The sequence below is a fragment of the Seriola dumerili genome, unplaced genomic scaffold (genome assembly GCF_002260705.1).
Source record: "Seriola dumerili isolate Sdu_G_001 unplaced genomic scaffold, Sdu_1.0 BDQW01000276.1, whole genome shotgun sequence".
Classification (NCBI taxonomy): domain Eukaryota; kingdom Metazoa; phylum Chordata; class Actinopteri; order Carangiformes; family Carangidae; genus Seriola; species Seriola dumerili.
This window is the reverse complement of record NW_019174531.1, coordinates 63,622-81,528: the sequence shown is the minus strand read 5'-3', so window position 1 is coordinate 81,528 and position 17,907 is coordinate 63,622. Positions and strand designations below refer to the sequence as shown.

Sequence of the window (17,907 nt, the reverse complement as noted above, 5' to 3'; positions counted from 1 at the left end):
TGCAGAGTCTGTGTTTGAGTCTCAATACAGACGCGCTGCACATGAACGCATGAAGCACATAGCTCAGGTGCAAGAATGAGAGCATGTTTGATTTTGTGTGAAAGATGCGGCTTCCGCTTGGTCCTTAACATGTCAGCCTGCTGAGCTTGTTAGTGCATTCAACACATGTTTATACAAAGCAGAGGTGAGCAGGTGAACTGAGGCTGTTACTGACTGAAATTAAAGAGCTGAAACTGCTCCACAGTGTCAGTCAGACCCTGCCACAGAAATTCTTGACATATTATTAAATCTAAAACTAAAGACTTTTCTTACACTTTTAACTTCCTCACATCACCTCATTTTCCTTCCTCTTCCCATTTTTGACCTTCTTCCGTCAGACAAAAACTGTGTGTTTGCCCAGTTAATGCAGTTTGGTTGTCTGAAAGCTAAACCAAACACCGCAGACCGAGACCGCACTGACGATGAGGGTCTTGGTCCTCCTCCAAGTTGACTCTTGTGTGGGTTTGTTCCCTGTGTGAAAGCAAAGCAGATGAACTGCAGGATGTTTTGACAGTAGATATTATGAAGGCTGTAGATATTAGGAAGTTTTACACAATCATTTCTTAACCATGGTAAACACATGGGTGTGTTGTATTTAAAAAACTGAGTAAAAAGAAGTGAACCACAGCGACTCTCTGCCTGATGTCACGAAGAGATACAAATCGACAAGACAAATGCACAAAATGATAAAAAAAAAGAACAAAAAAAAGTCGTGTTCTTCTTTGTCTTTTTCTGTCTCTGTCATTCGGGTGCCTTGCTCCTGTGTGGGCAGAAGCTTTTACCCAGGAGCCCCATTATCTCATGATCTTTTTATCCGTCCATGCTGTAGCACCGATGATCAGGTTAAGTCGCTTAATCCAAAAACGGGCAAAGAGATGGGGTGCGTGTGGAGCCGAGACTTGTTTGTGGCAAGGAATCACCTCACCCACCTGTCACTCAGACTGGCACGCCCTCAATTATACATAATTTAAGTCTTAATAAAATATAAATAGGTGAGTTATATAAAAAGCAATTGTCATGAAGGAGGAAATTTAGCTATAAGAGCAAAAAAGAGCAACATGGTGACTGGACTCACTTTGGAACCAGCTCAAGTGTCATTACTAGGAACTGCAGGAACTGAACTTTTTTTCAGCCCCAGAGGTTGCTGCTGGGTTCCATGACCACTGTTTCTACAGCTTTTGGTTTTGTTTGTATAAAGTCAGTGTGAACAGGAACCACAATCAGAAAAAAAAGACAGTATCACAGAAAAAAAGCAACAATGATCCATTAAAATCACTTTCAATGAATTGGAAAAAGACTAAAAACGTAGCCGGTTTGATCGCTCCAGTCAGGACCAAATGATTCCCTGTAGCTAAATTTAATTCAGTTTAGTTATACTTGTGTTAATTCACCACATAAACCTTAGTCATGACTGAATTCGACTCGGCTTTCTTTCCTCCGCAGGCTCTCCGTTCAGAGACGAGATCACTCTGGGGATTTTACAGCTGCAGGAGAGCAACAGGCTGGAGATCCTGAAGAGACGCTGGTGGGAGGGAGGACAGTGTCCCAAGGAGGAGGACCACCGAGCCAAAGGTGGGTCTCTCTGCATCTGTTCTTTACCTTTCAGGAAAACAAAGGCTGTCTTTCAGGCCTGGTTCCAGACTGCTTTGATAGGGGGGGAGGGGCATTAAGAGACACTGACTGGTCACTAACTGCCAGACTTTAAGACTGGTTACTGGGGTCCTCTATGAGTGTCCTTTAAGACTGTAAGATATAACATGCACTGTTTTAAGTTATTTAAAACTGAAGCCATAGAATAATCACAAAAACTACAATCAGATCTAGAGATCAATAAAACTCGGCTGTTCTCATCAGAGTCAAGTCACTGACTTTGAATGAAGTAGACTGGAAACCAGAGAATAAGTAACTGAGTGGTGAGGAAGTGAAGTGATGGCGAGGCAACTGCTCTGCTCACTGGATCCAGTTGTTATATGACCAGACCAACCACTCAGATATATAAATAAACTGTGATTATTTGAATGTGGCGTGTTTATGATTGGTCACATGGACAAGGACAAAATAAACACAACATGACCATGAAAGACAATGTTTGGTGAGGGAAACATGTTGGACAATCGTGCAATAGATTTTGTGTTTTGTTTGATAGACCCTCGCTGACCTCGCAAACAACAGCACAAACTACAGCTCCAGAAGTTAAACTAGCACATCTCCTAAACTGTTCCAACAAAATGTTCTCTGAGGTTCAACCGCTGCGTTAGATCAGCATTCGTTTGTATCAGTGAGGCTCATAAACTGGCAACTGAGAGTGTGTTTCTCATCTGATACACAAGTCAGGCCACATCACAGTACAAGTACAACTCACATGTCGTCAGTGCAACAGGATTTTACTGAAGCACAAGACAGGCAAAAAAAAGAAGGGGGTAGACGGGGGGAGAGAAGTATGGGGGGTTGGAGGGGAGAGAAAGTAGGGGAGGGAGGGAGTGGGGAGAGGGAGGTGGGGGGGGGGGGTGTTCCATTCAGGGCATGGACTTTTTGAGGATGCGGTTCCTGGACATGCAGTAACCATCAATCTGCTCCGACAAGAGGCGGCTGCACTTCCTCTGTCCATACAGCTCTCTGAGGCTGCGAGCCTCCTTCTTCCTCTCCAGCTCATCCTCACCCTCATCCTGCTTCTTTCTCAGTCCAGACTTCAGTCTCTTCTGCAGCCAGTGCAGGGCCCTGGTGGACTTTGGTGTAGCTTGAGACTTGAGGCTCTTTCCTTCAGCCCTGCAGCTGAGGGCGGAGTCGTCTGGGCGGAGCTCTTCCTCGCAGCGTGTCGTCTGCTCTCCAACCCAGTTGTTGATCAGAGTTTTTCTCTGACCCTGTTCCTGGCTCTTCACCACAGAGGTCAGGCGCTTCAAGCTGGTGTTGTGTTGCACACAGCGAAGCTCCGCCTCCTCGCGCCTCCTCTGCTGCGCCTTCTTCAGATCACTGATGGTGTAAATGGGTCTCGTGATGGGCTGCTCCTGCACCATCATGACCTCTCTCCACTGAAGCGTCTCTGTCTTCAGTTGCTGCTGCTTTTCTTTCTCCAGGGCCTTTTGATTATCTTCCCTCCTCTTCTCCTCCTCTCTCTGTTTGGCCTCCCGCCTCCTCCTCTCCTCTTCAACTCTTTCCTTCTGCCTTCTCATACTTTCAGCTTCTTCATCTCTGTCCTCCTTTTCTCTCCTGCTCCTCTGAAGCTCCTCCAGAGCAACTCTTCTTCTTCTCTCCATCTCCATCTCTCTCAGCTCGTTAAAGCTCTCTCTCCTGAGATACGCCCTTCTCTCTTCAGGGGTCATTTTGCGAATGTTGTTGGCGATCTCCATCTCAGCGTGGAGTTCATGTCGTGGTCTTGCCATCTTGTTCTAGTTCACTTGTGCAGCTCAATCTGTGTGTGTGTGTGCGTCTTGCAGAGGTGTTTGGTGAAGGGATGCCGGTAAGAAGAGTGGCGGAACCATGGAACAGTTCCATCAGTTATTACACAGATTCCTTGATTCCCTCACAGTTCTGCTTCTAGAATGATCCGTGTGTCTGTTGATCCTCAGTCAGTCATTAAGAGATGTTGACTGGTCACTAACTGCCAGACTTCAAGACTGGTTACTATGGGGTCCTCTATGAGTGTGCTAGAGCCGGGCCCGCTGGGTTTGGATTGTGGGATGAGATCAGAAACTTCTTGGAGGAGGAGGAGGACGAGAATGAACTTGTTTCAGTAACTCTGTGAACTAAATCTGCAGACGCAGGGCGCCAACACACCTCCTCCACAGCTGGAAGATAAAATCACATCACTCACAAGAATACTGGAGACGTGGGAGCAGCGAGTGAAACACAGGGGGGGGGGGACATAGACTCCTTCATCGAGGTCAACAAGCTGCAGAACACCGTGACCTCATATCTCTGCCTAACACAAACATTTCCAGAGGTTTTTCCCAGTGCAGGATTCTGCAGAATATGTCTGGATCCCAGGAGCTCTTCGGAGCAACAGCAGCTGCTGATTTCAGCACCACAGAAGAAGAACAGCTCATAAATGTCACCTCTGATTCAAGGACGAGGCTGCATTTTGGATTGAAGTGGAAAAGGACACAGCAGAGCCACACTCCGTCCTTCATATTCGCCCACTCCTACCTGTGTTGAGAGGTTTTTTTTCAGCAGTTGCTTCAATCAAGTCAAAATACAGATCACAGCTGGACATTGAAAATGAGGTCAGAGTGGCAGCTGCATCCCCGACTTTAGAATATCGACAACACAAAGAAGCCCACAGCGGTGATTGAGGAGATCGAGTAAAGGATGAGTTCTTGCAGAGAAAACGTTCAGGTTTTGTTTCTTTATTCCCGGGGAGTTGGTAAACTTGCCATTTTTGTGCAGAGAGGCAGTTTTGAGAAAATCTGTTGAAAAGCAGCAGATGCACGCTGCAGTGTCGCTTTTAATTGCTTCCACTCAAGAAGGGACTTGTTCCTTATTTAGTTCATTCAGGAAGATGCAGTAAAGATTTTGGGAGCCACTGCCAACAAATGAACGTACAGATGAACGGATTATGAAAATGTGTCGTTGATAAATCTGTTGACGAAGTGTAACTGTAAAAACCGAAGATTCAGCCTGACTCAAAAAAAAAAACAACAAAAAACAAACAAAAACAAAAAAAAAAAAAACAGACGAGCTCCAGCGGCAGATGGTGCAATCATTTAAAGATGCACAACAATTAGCTGTTTACACATCTGAGTGTACATGTAACACAAGAGTCTGAAAACAGAGTCGGCACACTCTGCAGGAAGGTGGATGCAGCCAGATGTTCTGCAGGAAAGCAGCTGTGATGTCTGTTTGTAGAGACATGTTTGTTTGAGTTTATAGGGGATTTTTTTTTTTTTTTTTTTTGGGGGTTTTGTGTTTAACACAGACATTTCCAGTATGAAGAAAAAGGCGGGTAAGCGTGGCATCTCGACAGTGTTGACCTGTGAGTGAACAGCCAGCCGGGGAGTCCAAAATATAGCTATTGGAGCTATTTTAGCTTATTAGCTGAGCTTATTGTTCCACAGAGGAGCAGCGGTCTGCAGACAGACTGAGACAGGAGACAACGGTCTGTTGAGTTTACTGGCTCACCATTAGCTTTAGTTTTCCATCTTCAATAACTTTATTGAACAAAGCGGTGCAGCAAGGTGAACGAATGTCAGGGGGAGTAAAGAGACAAGCGGAGAGAAAACAGAGACGCCAGCTGATTTCCTGCTCGTCTTCGTGATGAGACAAAAACGTAAAACAGCCTCTGACATGACACAAACTTTATCATCCAGCGTGTTACTTCTCTGTATCCATCGATTTCTCCTTCTTTTTTTCTCAATCGATTATGAAGACTGAATTTTTCCTTTAACGTTTCCATTACTGGCGCACTTTTCTTTTTTTTTTCTTTTTTTGTCCTGATGTGTGTCAGTGTAAGGAGACAAGACAGTTCCTCTTCATCGACTTTCTCACTCTGATCATGGTTTTATCAGTCCTGTCTGAGTATTGATCCGCTGCTCTCTGTCATCCGTTCATATAGCTTCCTTCATTCCCAGTGTGTGTGTGTGTGTGTGTGTGTGTGTGTGTCTGACTCTGTTGGGATCCCATTAAGACCCATTAAGACTAATCAAATGTCTCTTTATTGCTGATTGCACAGTATACAGTATGTGTGTGTTACTGTTCCTTTATTTCCCACATGTCCTCACAATTATAGACAGAAACTGTGAGGAAAATCCTCCAAAATAAAAGCCTTTTAGTCCTTCCTCTGAAGAGAAGTTATGAGCTCAGGTCTTACAGACAAGCAGCTAACAAATTGCGTGCTTTTATATGTATTTCTGTTTTGGTTTTTTTGTATTTTTTGTGGGGGGGGTTTTTGTGTTGTGTGTAAAGACACTAGAAGTTATTGATCAGTTTTTCAATCAGTTTTTTTGGAAAACCTTATTTATAGCATTTAATAATTAACTGATTTATTTCCACCTAAAAACTCAAAAAAAGAAAAAAAAAAGAAAAGTAGACCAAGATGAATGAATGGGTAGCCATGCTACGGGCTGCCTCAGACAGCAACCATAAGCATGCTAACACGCTAAACTAAGATGCTGAATGTGGTAAACATTATACCTGCTAAGCATCGACATGTTAGCATGACGGCTAATGGGCCTAGGCACAGCCTCACAGAGCCTGAAGCAGTGCTTTAGGTTCTACAGGTGTTTAGACAGAAGGTGAGGGTCACTTTACTTACATCCTCTTATAGTCTGTGATTTAATTTGACTGTAGTCATCAATAAAATAATCCCATAATTTTAATCTCTCCATAAAGCTCGTTTTGTTGTTTTTGAATGTGCTTTGTTGACTAGACTTATTAACCTTACCTTTAAATGGCTAAGATGAGAATGTGACTTTTATTCCGTATTGAATAAAGCTGTTATCATCACTCTCCTCTGTGTGTCTCAGGTCTGGGGATGGAGAACATCGGCGGGATCTTCGTGGTCCTGATCTGCGGCCTCATCATCGCCGTCTTCGTGGCCATCATGGAGTTTGTGTGGTCGACGCGTCGAACCGCCGAGACGGACGAGGTAAACCTTCACCATCCTCCTCCTCCTCCTCCTCCTCTTCCTCTCTCGTCCTCCTCCTCCTCCTGCCCCGCCCCCGGCCTCAACCTCAGCTCAAACAGCTCAGTAGGTCGTCCGCCTGTTCGCCTGTGTGCCTGTCGAGTGTCATCAGAATGAGCTTCATTCAAAGTCGCCCATTAACCTCGCCCATTCTGCTGAGTGGCTCCATTATTAAATCATCTTGTTGTTGTTGTTGTTGTTGTTGTTGTTGTTGTTGTTGTTGTTGTTGTTGTTGTTGTTGTGAAGCTGAATTTGGGGCAAATGTGTATAAGATGATGTACAGGACACGGGGTGGTGTAGTCATAAAAACAAAAGCTCCTGGGTTTTACACGAAGGTTTTCTTGTCAGCGTTCGTCTTTTTTCGTTTACTTTTGTTTTCACGTTGCTTCGTCTCTTGGCGAGTTTCTTTCACCCGGAGGTTCTGATGTTTTACATCAACCTGTTCTTTGACAAGTTATTAGCATTTTGTGTCTGTTTATGTTTAGTTTAGCCTATTGTTGTTCCTGTAATATGAAAAAAGAAAAATTCATTCTCTATAATGGTTGTATTAGGTTTTACCTGTCAAGCATCTGATATAAATTCTGTTTTCTTGCTCCTGGGTGCTAAACATTTAACTAATCTTGTGCTAACTCCACCGTGCTCTTAGCTGGGTTTGTTCCTGTTCAGCTTGTAACGTGATTTTCATTTGTTACATTCAAAGCTCAGACACTGATGCTGATAACTCCAGCTATCTTAGCATAACAAAAATTTGCTGCAAAAAGCTGCAAATTTTCATTTTCATTTTTTGGTTTATTTGTTGCATTGTTTCGAATTTGCATTGTCAGATTTAAAATCATGATACAGCTCATACAGTTTCACTGTCAGAGGAAAATCTTTGACGAAATTTGACGAAATGTGTCTAAATTAAAGCATGTGACTGGATTGTTGTCTGTTTAAAGCTCCAATGAGAACTTAATACATGAATCAATAATTCTGTGTATTAAAATAAAGCATAATTTTTGTCCTGCCTCACCAGATACAACCAGATAGTTTAGAAAGTTCTATAGAAAACATGTCTACTAAAAAAAACCATTTGAATACATGATACAATTTTGATATTATATATTAAGAGTACAATGAGGATGCCGGTTATATGGATAAATAAAACCTTATTGTTCATCAGTTTTATCAGTGTCACAAAGTGTCATCAATCAGTGGAACAGGAAGTGGATTATGTTTCAAGAATACACCCTGCTCCATAGCACTGAAGTCAAAAAACTGCTCAATGTAAAAATACTGATTAAATATTGATTAGTGTGGCTTGAAAAAGAAGCTTGATATGAACCTGAAAGACACATCAGAGCAAGGAAAATAATTTGAATTCAGAAAAAAGGAAGCAGAGATGTCTCTCTCTCTCTCTCTCTGTCTCTCTCTCTCTCTCTCTCTCTCTCTCTCTGTATCTGTATTCCAGCCGTCAGTCTGTTGTTCGTTCATTCGTCCTCTGCAGATGCAGTTTGTTTCTGACTTTCATTCGCTCTTTATTTTATCTGTCATTTATTTGACTTTCTGCCACGGCTGTTTTTTTACAGTACAGATTATAAGGCAAACACACACACACACACACACACACACACACACACACACAACCATATCTACAGATAACATTGGTTTGAGGCGGGAAGCTGCAGAGCATTAACACTCGCTCAGATAAAAGCACCCAGAGCATAATGTGTTGATGTGTGAGCACAAGTCTTCATCACTCACACATTCTCTCTCTCTCCCCTCATCATATATGAACACATGAACACACACACACACACACACACACACCGACAGACACACACTCACACATTTTTTATCACTCAGCTTTATCACTGAGATTATATCCAGATAGAGTGTTTCCAAAGCAAGGATGAAAGAGAAGGAGAAAACAAACTTACCTTTATTATTGAACACGTCACAAAATGTATATCTTTTATTTATATTATCAGTCCCTTCAGGATTTTCGCAGCCATTTTTGCGATTGTTGCGGGCTGAAATACCTGATATCATGGCAGTTTTTCTTAAAAGTTGCAATGAATTTTGCAATGTTTTTATATATTTTTTTTTTTTCAATGAAACTGCGGGAGAAAAAAAAGAAATTGCAAAAATTGTCGCTAGTAATTATTGTTAAATGTAAATGTGAGACGTTCATGTCATGTTCGTGTCTCACAGCTTCGCAACATGCTTCAAAACCAGGAACAAGGAAGTGAGTTTGATGACGCACATCAAGGTTTAGCGCAGGGACTGGTAGGATTGGCTTAACTCATGGGAAACTATAATGATCGGGACTGTGGGAAAGTTGCGGCGGTTGGACAAAAATGCAAGGTCATGCAGAATTCACAGGGATTGGTTGAATTTGCGTTTACTGTTGCGCTCACAACATCGCAACTTTCTGGAGGGACTGTATTATATTAATCATATTAAGAGGCCTGATGTAGATGTAGTCAGTCTATCTCTCTCTCTCTCTCTCTCTCTCTCAGGTGTCTGTCTGTCAGGAGATGCTGACGGAGTTTCGTAACGCCGTCTCCTGTAAGAAAAGCTCCCGCTCTCGTCGCCGCCGGCCTCTGAGCAGCACTGGGGGTGGAGTCCTGCGTCACCCGTCCCGCCTCGCTCTGGCCGCACCTCGCCCCATCCGTCTGGTCCGAGAGATGCGTCTCAGCAACGGCAAACTGTACAGCGGCGCCGGCCCGCTGACGGGTGGGCTTGCGGGGCTGGGAGGAGGTATGGCAGGAGGCCCTGATTTGGGCCCGGGGCCACAGAGGCTCCTGGAGGACCCGCTTGGCGCCAACGCCACCACCAGCACGCCTCCTCCTCCCCCTCCCCCGGCGTCATCCCTGGTGGCTCCACCCGCCCCGCCGCGCAGCTTCCTGCAGAGCTGCAGCCATGTGCGGATCTGCCAGGAGTGCCGGCGGATCCAGAGCCTGCGGCCGGCCACGCTTACGCCTCCCCCACCTCCTCCCCCTTCCTCATCCTCCTCTGCCTCCTCCTGCTCCCGGATCCCACCCTCAGTGGTGGGGCCAGGTCACCACCACCACCACCGCCACAACCCTCACCACCTCCACTACCACCACGGCTCCATGTCGCTGCCTCGCCTCCCGCCACCGCCTCCCCCGATGTCGACAGACAGAGCTGACAGTGACGGGGGAGGTGGGGGGGCAGCAAGCCCTCAGTGGGGCAAAACCAAACCAGCTCCACCACCCAGACCGATGCCCCCTGCCAAGACGCTGACACACCCGCCAACGGACCTACTTGGGGGGCACGACTGAGCTGCAGGACACTAACGGAGGGGTCAATGAACTTTACATTTTGGCCCCAACAACACAGCTGGATCAGTCTAAACCGGTCTATCGACAGGGGGTGGAGGGGAGGAACCATTCTGACCCATTTGTGGGGTCTTTCACTAAAACAAAGCCACTTTGGCTCAGTGGATCGTACCAGAAACTTTCCCACAGGGGTGGACGGATCAAACCACTCCGACCTGTTCGCAGGATGAATGAGACATATGTTACATTTTGGATGAAACCAGCTGAGGTGTCCGCTGTCTTTGGATTGTGGGGCTGCAGAGGATGGACAAACAGGAAGTGGCGCCCACACTCAGTCCTCCACCTCTTGCCTCAGGCAACCATCACGCTCGGTGCCAAGCGAGGAGGACTCAGAGACACAGAGACAGACTCTGAAGTTTTACTGTTTGAATACTGAACCAGGTGTTTGTACAGAAGGACACACACACACACAGACACACACACACACACACCTACACACACACACAGAGACAGTAGCAGAGCAGCTGTACAGTTTTCATGGTCATCTGTCAATCATGTGGACGTCTGTGGAGGATGTAGCTCTAACACTCTTGCTGTTTGTACAGACTCCTGCTGAGCGGTGCTCTGAAAAACAGACTCACCTCAAGTGTACGAAGCTGAGCTGGGGTAACTCTTATTTTACATGTAGCGTCCGATTGATCAAATAAAGGATGATGCATGTATTTTTGAACTTTGGACAGAGACAGACGTTTCCCCCTGTTTCCAGTCTTTATGCTAAGCTAGGCTACCCACATCCTGACATAACACTGATATCCATCTAAACATCTCCCTCTTTTTTCCAAAGTGCTGAGCTATTCTTTTAAGGTTTGAACAAAGCGAACTGTACACTGCCGCCAAAGAGCGAGGAAGCATCTACTGCTTTGCTTTTCAAAGTAAAAGTCCTAAGAATCCCATATAGCCAGAACAGCTTTGTCTAAAAGCTAAATCTGACATCTATCATTTCCAAGGTCATGCCAGTTTGAATGATACAAACAAAACAGCTAAAGCACTGGTCCAGCTCCGGCTGCTGGCCCAACGCTGGCCCATAGCTGGCCCAAAGCTGGCCCAGCTGTTGCTAATTGGAGTTACCCCAAACTCAGACCAAATCTGGCAGCCATATCTGGGTCGAAGCCAGGTCGCATTTGGAAATACAGCACCACAAATTCAGATTAGAAAATCTGTAACGTACATTGACAGTGAGGGACTGTATGAAAATTATAAGGGGCCAGGTTTTATTTGGCTAAAGGGAGGTGGGTCTTAAGATTTTTTAGGAGGGCAGGGAAGCAGATTTATGTTTGATTTTAGTCTTACTTTGCTAGATTTTTTGTAGTGAATTTTATCAATTTTCTTTTTCTAATGTGCAAATTGGAGGCTATTGTTCCTCTCCATACATGTTTTAATCTGTAAAAAATCTCTGCTATGATTAATATTTTGTTTAACATGGTTGTCCCGCATAATAAGTGAAAAGAAAGGAAAACTGGGTCTGAAGTTCATCTACTCTTACTTCCTCATTGAGAAATTCTGGACCAGACCTTGTGCCCCACCCACCACCACCTGCTTGCTCCAGGTGGACAGGTGAAAGAGCAGAGAGTATCAAGACGGTTAGAGCAGGAAACATCAGAGAGACTCAGCCACATGTTTGAGCCTCAGTCAGACCCAGATGACGAGTCTGTTGAGACCACAATCAGAGACTAGCAGATGTATCAGAACAGTTAGCGCAGTTAGCATCTTTTATCTGTTTATGTTGTTTGTTAGCTTGTAACTGGCAGCGGCTGACACGGTGTTAGTGGTTGTGCTGATGCAAACTCGCTCTCTGTACTGACATGGTTTATTTAGCCCCGCCCCTCATCCCCACAAGTTGACAGGATTGGTTCCTGAGGTTTGTGACTTATGAAACCCTGGCTGTCTGAGTCTGTATTTATGAGACTGTCATTGGTTCACTGCAGTTCAAGGTGGAAACACTCAGTCATGGTGCTGACTGATTATTTCACTCATGATATGTCTTGTATTATATAAAAACATCATATGGATGTTAACAAAGTTAAACATGGAAGGAGTCTTGAGTGAATGTGAAATGAAGATTTATGTGAACAAGTTGGCGCAATGGTTACACTGATATATTCATATTAACTGCTATGTTATTTTTGAATTTTGGGGGGGGGGGTTGGTTTTTTAAATAATGAAACATAAAGGTTCAGCCTCTCTCTCAAATCCAGTAATTTGCATACAGTCCCTAAAAGAAGAACTACCTTTAGTATAGTTTTGTATATTTTAGGTGAGTATTGAAGCTGTTTTGATCAAAGTTTTTCCAAACAGTAAGTCAGTGGAGCTCAGTCATACAAACTACACACACACACACACACACACACACACACACACACACACACACACACACACACACACACACACACACACACACATGTATACGTAAAACTTTGGAGGCCAAACTGGAAAAGAAAAAAAAATTAAATTTGTGATTGTAATTTCCTTCCTGTGTCCAACCTGATTATTGCTTGTTTTCTTTCTTTCTTTCTTTTTCTTTATCATGGGAACATCGAGTCTTGATGTAATGATGATTCACTCTCCACTTTAAAGTGCTGGCAATCTCCCAGATCCATACACACACGTCGACAGATCATATCGACCGATTACACAACATAAGTGCTGATATTGATTGTCAATTCCACGTGTAATTGCTTTACAGTCGCCCGGTTGCAATGTACAAACACAAAGGAGCCAAATATTAATCAACTCCTACACATTTTTTTCAATGTATTTTTTTCACACTTGTTTTGTTAAAGCGCAGTGCCTGTAGTTTGTTTGTTTTATTGTTTTCCTTTTCATCTTCTTGCATAGAAACTGTTTAGAAACTGATCCAGCAGCAGCAGCAGCCGAGATGAAGAAAATTATAAAAACGCACAGGAATGTTGATGTAAAATGTGACTTTAAATGGGTGATTTCAGTGTGTGTGAGCGTGCGTGTGCGTGCGTGTGCGTGCGTGTGCGTGCGTGCGTGTGCGTGCGTGTGTGTGTGTAGAGTGAATCCTGTTGTGCGTTTCATCATATTGTCAGCTGTTTATGTTTTTTCTGCTCCTCCTCTCAGATTTGTACCAGCAGTGCTCAGCTGATCAGCAGGACGGAGGCGACAGATGGATATTATTCTGATGATTCTGTTGTTATCATTATTATTGATATTGACGTGTGGGGTGACTGTAGGAGGGCACCGGCCCTCTGATGTTCAATATATAGACACACGTTTGGAATAAAAAAAAAAAAAAAACAGTCAATGTGTCAAAAACACTGCTGGTGGTGACGTGTTTATTTAACCAAACCCCAGAGTCTGAGCTGAAAGATGGATTTTCTGGTTTGTACCATGAAAGCCTGTGTAAAAAAAAAAAAAAAACATAAGCTCATGGGTGTTTTACAAATGTGAGGGAAGCTCCGCTATTTTATTTTGGCATTTCATCACCTAGGTGCAGACCTAGAGTATTATGAGTTTCTAGTATTTTCTGTGTGCACCTTTCAGCCCTCAGAGAGACACAAACGCAATGTGCTGGTACGGAAGTAAAGCAGCATGCCTCATTAATCTAGATGTACAAAACTCACATGCGTGTTGTAACATGGCAGTAGCAGGAAATAAGAAATCACCTGGAGACGTAAAAAGTATTAAAATCAAATTGCAAAATAACTATTAACAAAAAACCAGTGCTAAAAGTTGTGTTACTTAACTAAACTGCAGCATACTGAGTCTGCAGGTATCAGGAGTAGTATCCACAGGCTAACAGGCTAGCCGTCTACTGTCTGTCCCTGAGCCCTGAAGCTCCCACTCGGCCTATTCAGCAACATATGAGCTGCAGTTCTGTACGAGACGTATCGAGGTCAGTGAGTCTGTAAGAGAGCTGGTATCAGCTCAGTCAAGTCTGCAGGTTTGTACAGGTTTGTAGTGCTGAACAGTCTCAGCGGCTACGCTGAGCCCACAGGGAAAAACTTGATACACTCAGTCACTACCTGCATTGATTAAAGCTCACGCAGATTGCAATGCCTCCATTTCTATGACAGACAGTTTGGTGACATGTGAAAGGTCAGTAGATGAGAGAAGGTAAAAGCTTTTGTCAGTGTTGGACATGTGGCCACTTCCTGGAGGCAGAACAAACCAGTGTAGACTCGATTCATATCAAATTCACACTGAAACTGCCGTCTGTTACAGTGAGTTTTAGTCAACTGTTGGGTTTTGTTTTGTTTTTTTTGTGATATTGTTATGTTTTCATGACAGGTTGTGTTTACTTTTTGTTTTTCCTTTGCTTTATTTTTGCATCTTTTTGATTCGTTTCTGCTTTTATAGATTTTTCTTTTTTTTTTTACTTGTTTCATTTGTGTTTTTGTTTTTATTTCTCCTTGTTTTTGGTGAGTTGTTTATCTTGTGTTTTTGAATGTTTGGTTTGTTTGGTTTTATTTTTGTGGTTTTGATGAATTTTTCATTTTGTTTGTTTTGTTTTGTTTGTGGGTGTTTTTGTCCTTTTTAACTTTTTAATGTTTATAGTTCTTTCAATAGAATTTTGTTTTTTTGATCCACTTTTCTTAATTATTTACTCTTATATTTGTTGATTTTTTTTTTCTACCTTATCTAATTAGACTAGAAACAGATTTTTTTTTTCATCTTAGACCATCATTCATCACAAAACCAGGTTTTTTCTCCAGTGAAGCCAGGAATCAGGTTTGTGTGTTCAGAGCAAAGAAGCAGATGTAGCATCACTGAACAACCAGCAGAGGGCGGTGCAGGCCAGATGAAAAACACCACAGACAAGAAACTGGAAAAAAAACACACACACACACACACACACACAACACTATGAGTGAGTTTATTAACATGAACAGAAAAACTAATAAGAGTAAGAGAAAGAAATGTCTATGCAACAGAAATGATGAAAATATAATTTATTAAATATATTATAATTCAATGATACAAGAATATCTGTTTATTTCAGTGAATCTCAGTCTGCCTTAACTTTCAACATTTCATCTGCATGTTATATACATCATACATTTACACATACACATTCAATATCACACCTGTCATTTCATATTAAAAGTTGAGCAACAGATTTTGTTATCCTGTTATCCTCTAATAGAGTTGTTTGCATTTTTAGTTTGACTGAATGAAGACTATTTTATTCATCTCTTCAAGGCCAATTCTCACATTATAGTGAATAAGAGGCACTGAGATAAGTGGGAAAGAATATTTTTGCATTATTACATTAATTAAGTCCAATTACGGTTTCATTTATTTAAGAGAAGTCTAAAAATCTGAACGCTGAATGAAACAGGAAGAAGAGGTAATGAGATGTCAGTCATTTTTATTACTGTCATTGAGTGGTCAGTGTTTTTCCTCTTCCAGTGTCAGTAATCATATGATTCACAGTTGAACGTTAACACATCAGCTGACGTCTTCATGAGGAACAAGATGTTCAGAAGTATCAGCTGCTGCTGTGAGAAGCTGCATCACACATTTATCTCCAGACGCAGCTCGTTTATCTGAAGCTGATTGTTATGAATCTGTGGAGCCTGAGAACGACAGAAATCGGACTGAAGGCTGAGCCGTGTCCGAGTGACTGAAACACACCGGGTCACATCATTGATGGAGGGAAAGGCGGGTGGGTGAACTTGGTTTTTCAGGATCTAAGGAATCTGCAAAGTAGCTTTTGTTGCCCCACCCTTTTTTTTTCCATCTAAAAAAAACAAACAAAAAAAAAACACTGGTTATTGATCTTCCAGCTGCATCATTGGAAAGATATTAGAAGCTGAAATAATGACAAACTAAATGGTGGATAATTGAGTGTTACTATCTTGACTTGTCTCATACTGAACATTATTTTTGGTCATCCTGTTTACAGAGTTCCTTATTGGTCTCTTATGTGGTTGGGGTGTGACGACTCTTCCTCTTTCAGGAAGAAGCTGAGCAGAGTGGGGGGGGGGGGTGGGGGGTAGGGGGATTCATTGGAGAGGAGGTTCCCCTGGCCTGTTGGGCCTGATCGATCCCATCCTCTCTCTCAGATGCTGCATGGCCCCCGTTTTGGTTTGCTCTGTTAGTTTTGAGAACACAAAACATAGTTCACTCTGAATGTGGCTCTTTGCAGACATGAACGCTACATTTACAGTATGTGACCTGTTGCTGTTCTGCTTTTTCACTGGACAGTGTGTGTGTGTGTGTGTGTGTGTGTGTGTGTGTGTGTGTGTGTGTGTGTGTGTGTCTCTCTGCTCCTTCTCTGACAGTTTCTTGGAAAAAGCAGCAGCTGTGGACAATTGCGTTTTCAAACAAACTGTCCAATGGTGATTTCCTCATCACTAATAAAGAAAGACAGAGAGGGAAGTGACCTATGACCCGTGCATTTCCAGTGATGTAGGAGGCACACAGATTTTAAAAAGGCACAAAAACAAATATGAATAAAAATTGCTTTGCTCATAAATAAATTGTCTTTTATTTTTCTGCTGTATTTGTGTATAAATCCTGACTAACAACTTTGTTCTACAATAATTTAAAAAAGAATTAATATCTGAAAAAAAGGAATGATGCACCGTCCAGGTGAAAAAGAAGCATATGCTGTTTATTATTTCCTTGTTATCAGTTAAATAACAGGAATGATGCCATCATGACGTGTGGGATTGTGTTCGAGTTCAAACACACCAAACCGCTGTCGCATAGTTTTCCATTTTGTCGAAGAGAAGCTGAGTTTCACAACATCAGAGTTTATCAGCAGCTAAGTGTTTACAGAACACACACTGTCTTAGTATGGGTTTACAGATACGCCCTGTGGTTAGTCATAAGGCTCACCTCTCTTATTTTGTTTGTCGTTACAGATCATTTTATCACATTGATAAAAAATATTCAATGTTTTACCATCCAATCCAGTTTCTTCTCTGTTAATGTGAGAGTTTTGAATAAAGTTTGATGAAAGAGGTTTAATCTGAGGGAAAAACAAAGTAGTTTACAGTTCAGCAGGAACTGAAAATCAGGTTTGTTAATTACAGCAGCACTGAGCTGTGTCGTCTGATGGACGTCCACGAGAACTTAACAGGAAAACTTTATGATAGAGAAATTTGTTTCAAATTCTGGGCAGCTTCGCCTGAATATTCATAACTGATGAATGGATCAATATTTTCAAATAAAATTTTTTCTATAGAGGGTAAAGTAAAACCGAGTAACGGTTTAATTGAATTTTACTTCTGTTTTTTACAACTAGACTTTCATGTTCTTTTTTCAAGTTCTCTGAAAGAACAGCTGCAGAGAAAATGAGGAAGTTCTGAAACAGTTACATTCATAGTTTCCTTATTAGTGTGTTGAGTTTAAAACGTGTGATTGTTCTTTTTTTAAATAACTGCTCCTTTTAAACCAAAGTAAATATTTATTTATCATTCATGTGTTATTCCAGGTTTAATTCTCTATATGTTACATTTTTTACAGGAAATTCCAAACGTATTAACCATTATGAAAACATAAAATATGACTTTAATCAAAATGTTAATCAAAAGTTAGTTTCACAATCCATGTCGGTCACTTATGTCCCCCATAACACACTGACACAAGTATGATAAGCCAGCTGAGGGTTGGACAGCGACACGACCAGACATGAGCTTGAACGCAAAAGAAAAAGAACCTAAAACAAACCAAAAGCACCGAAACCATGTGGGAGAGAAGAACAGGCCACAAGCTCATAAAGTTTAGTCAGGTGAGTTGAATCTCCCTGACGACCAGACTCCACCCACCTCCTGCAGGAACAGACAGTCCCGACAATGTCCTCACATCAAACAGAACTTTTAAAATTAGCTTTTTAAAGAGCTTTACTTAAAGTGAAAACGCAGCAGAAGATATTTTAAAAAGAGAAACACAGAACATGAAACATGAAAACAATGACAATAAAATAAATGAAAATAT

At 42.4% G+C, this 17,907-nt stretch overlaps 1 protein-coding gene across 1 annotated transcript in view; it reads left to right on the top strand.

Moving 5' to 3' along the window:
* LOC111230633 (glutamate receptor ionotropic, kainate 5-like) overlaps positions 1–9,942 on the top strand; it is an 80,771-nt gene extending 70,829 nt beyond the window's left edge. The window contains exons 17-19 of the mRNA XM_022757417.1: positions 1,483–1,611; positions 6,498–6,688; positions 9,157–9,942. Coding sequence (XP_022613138.1) covers positions 1,483–1,611; positions 6,498–6,688; positions 9,157–9,942 — 1,106 coding nt within the window. The remainder of the gene's footprint in view (positions 1–1,482; positions 1,612–6,497; positions 6,689–9,156) is intronic.
* The last annotated feature ends 7,965 nt before the right edge of the window (positions 9,943–17,907 follow it).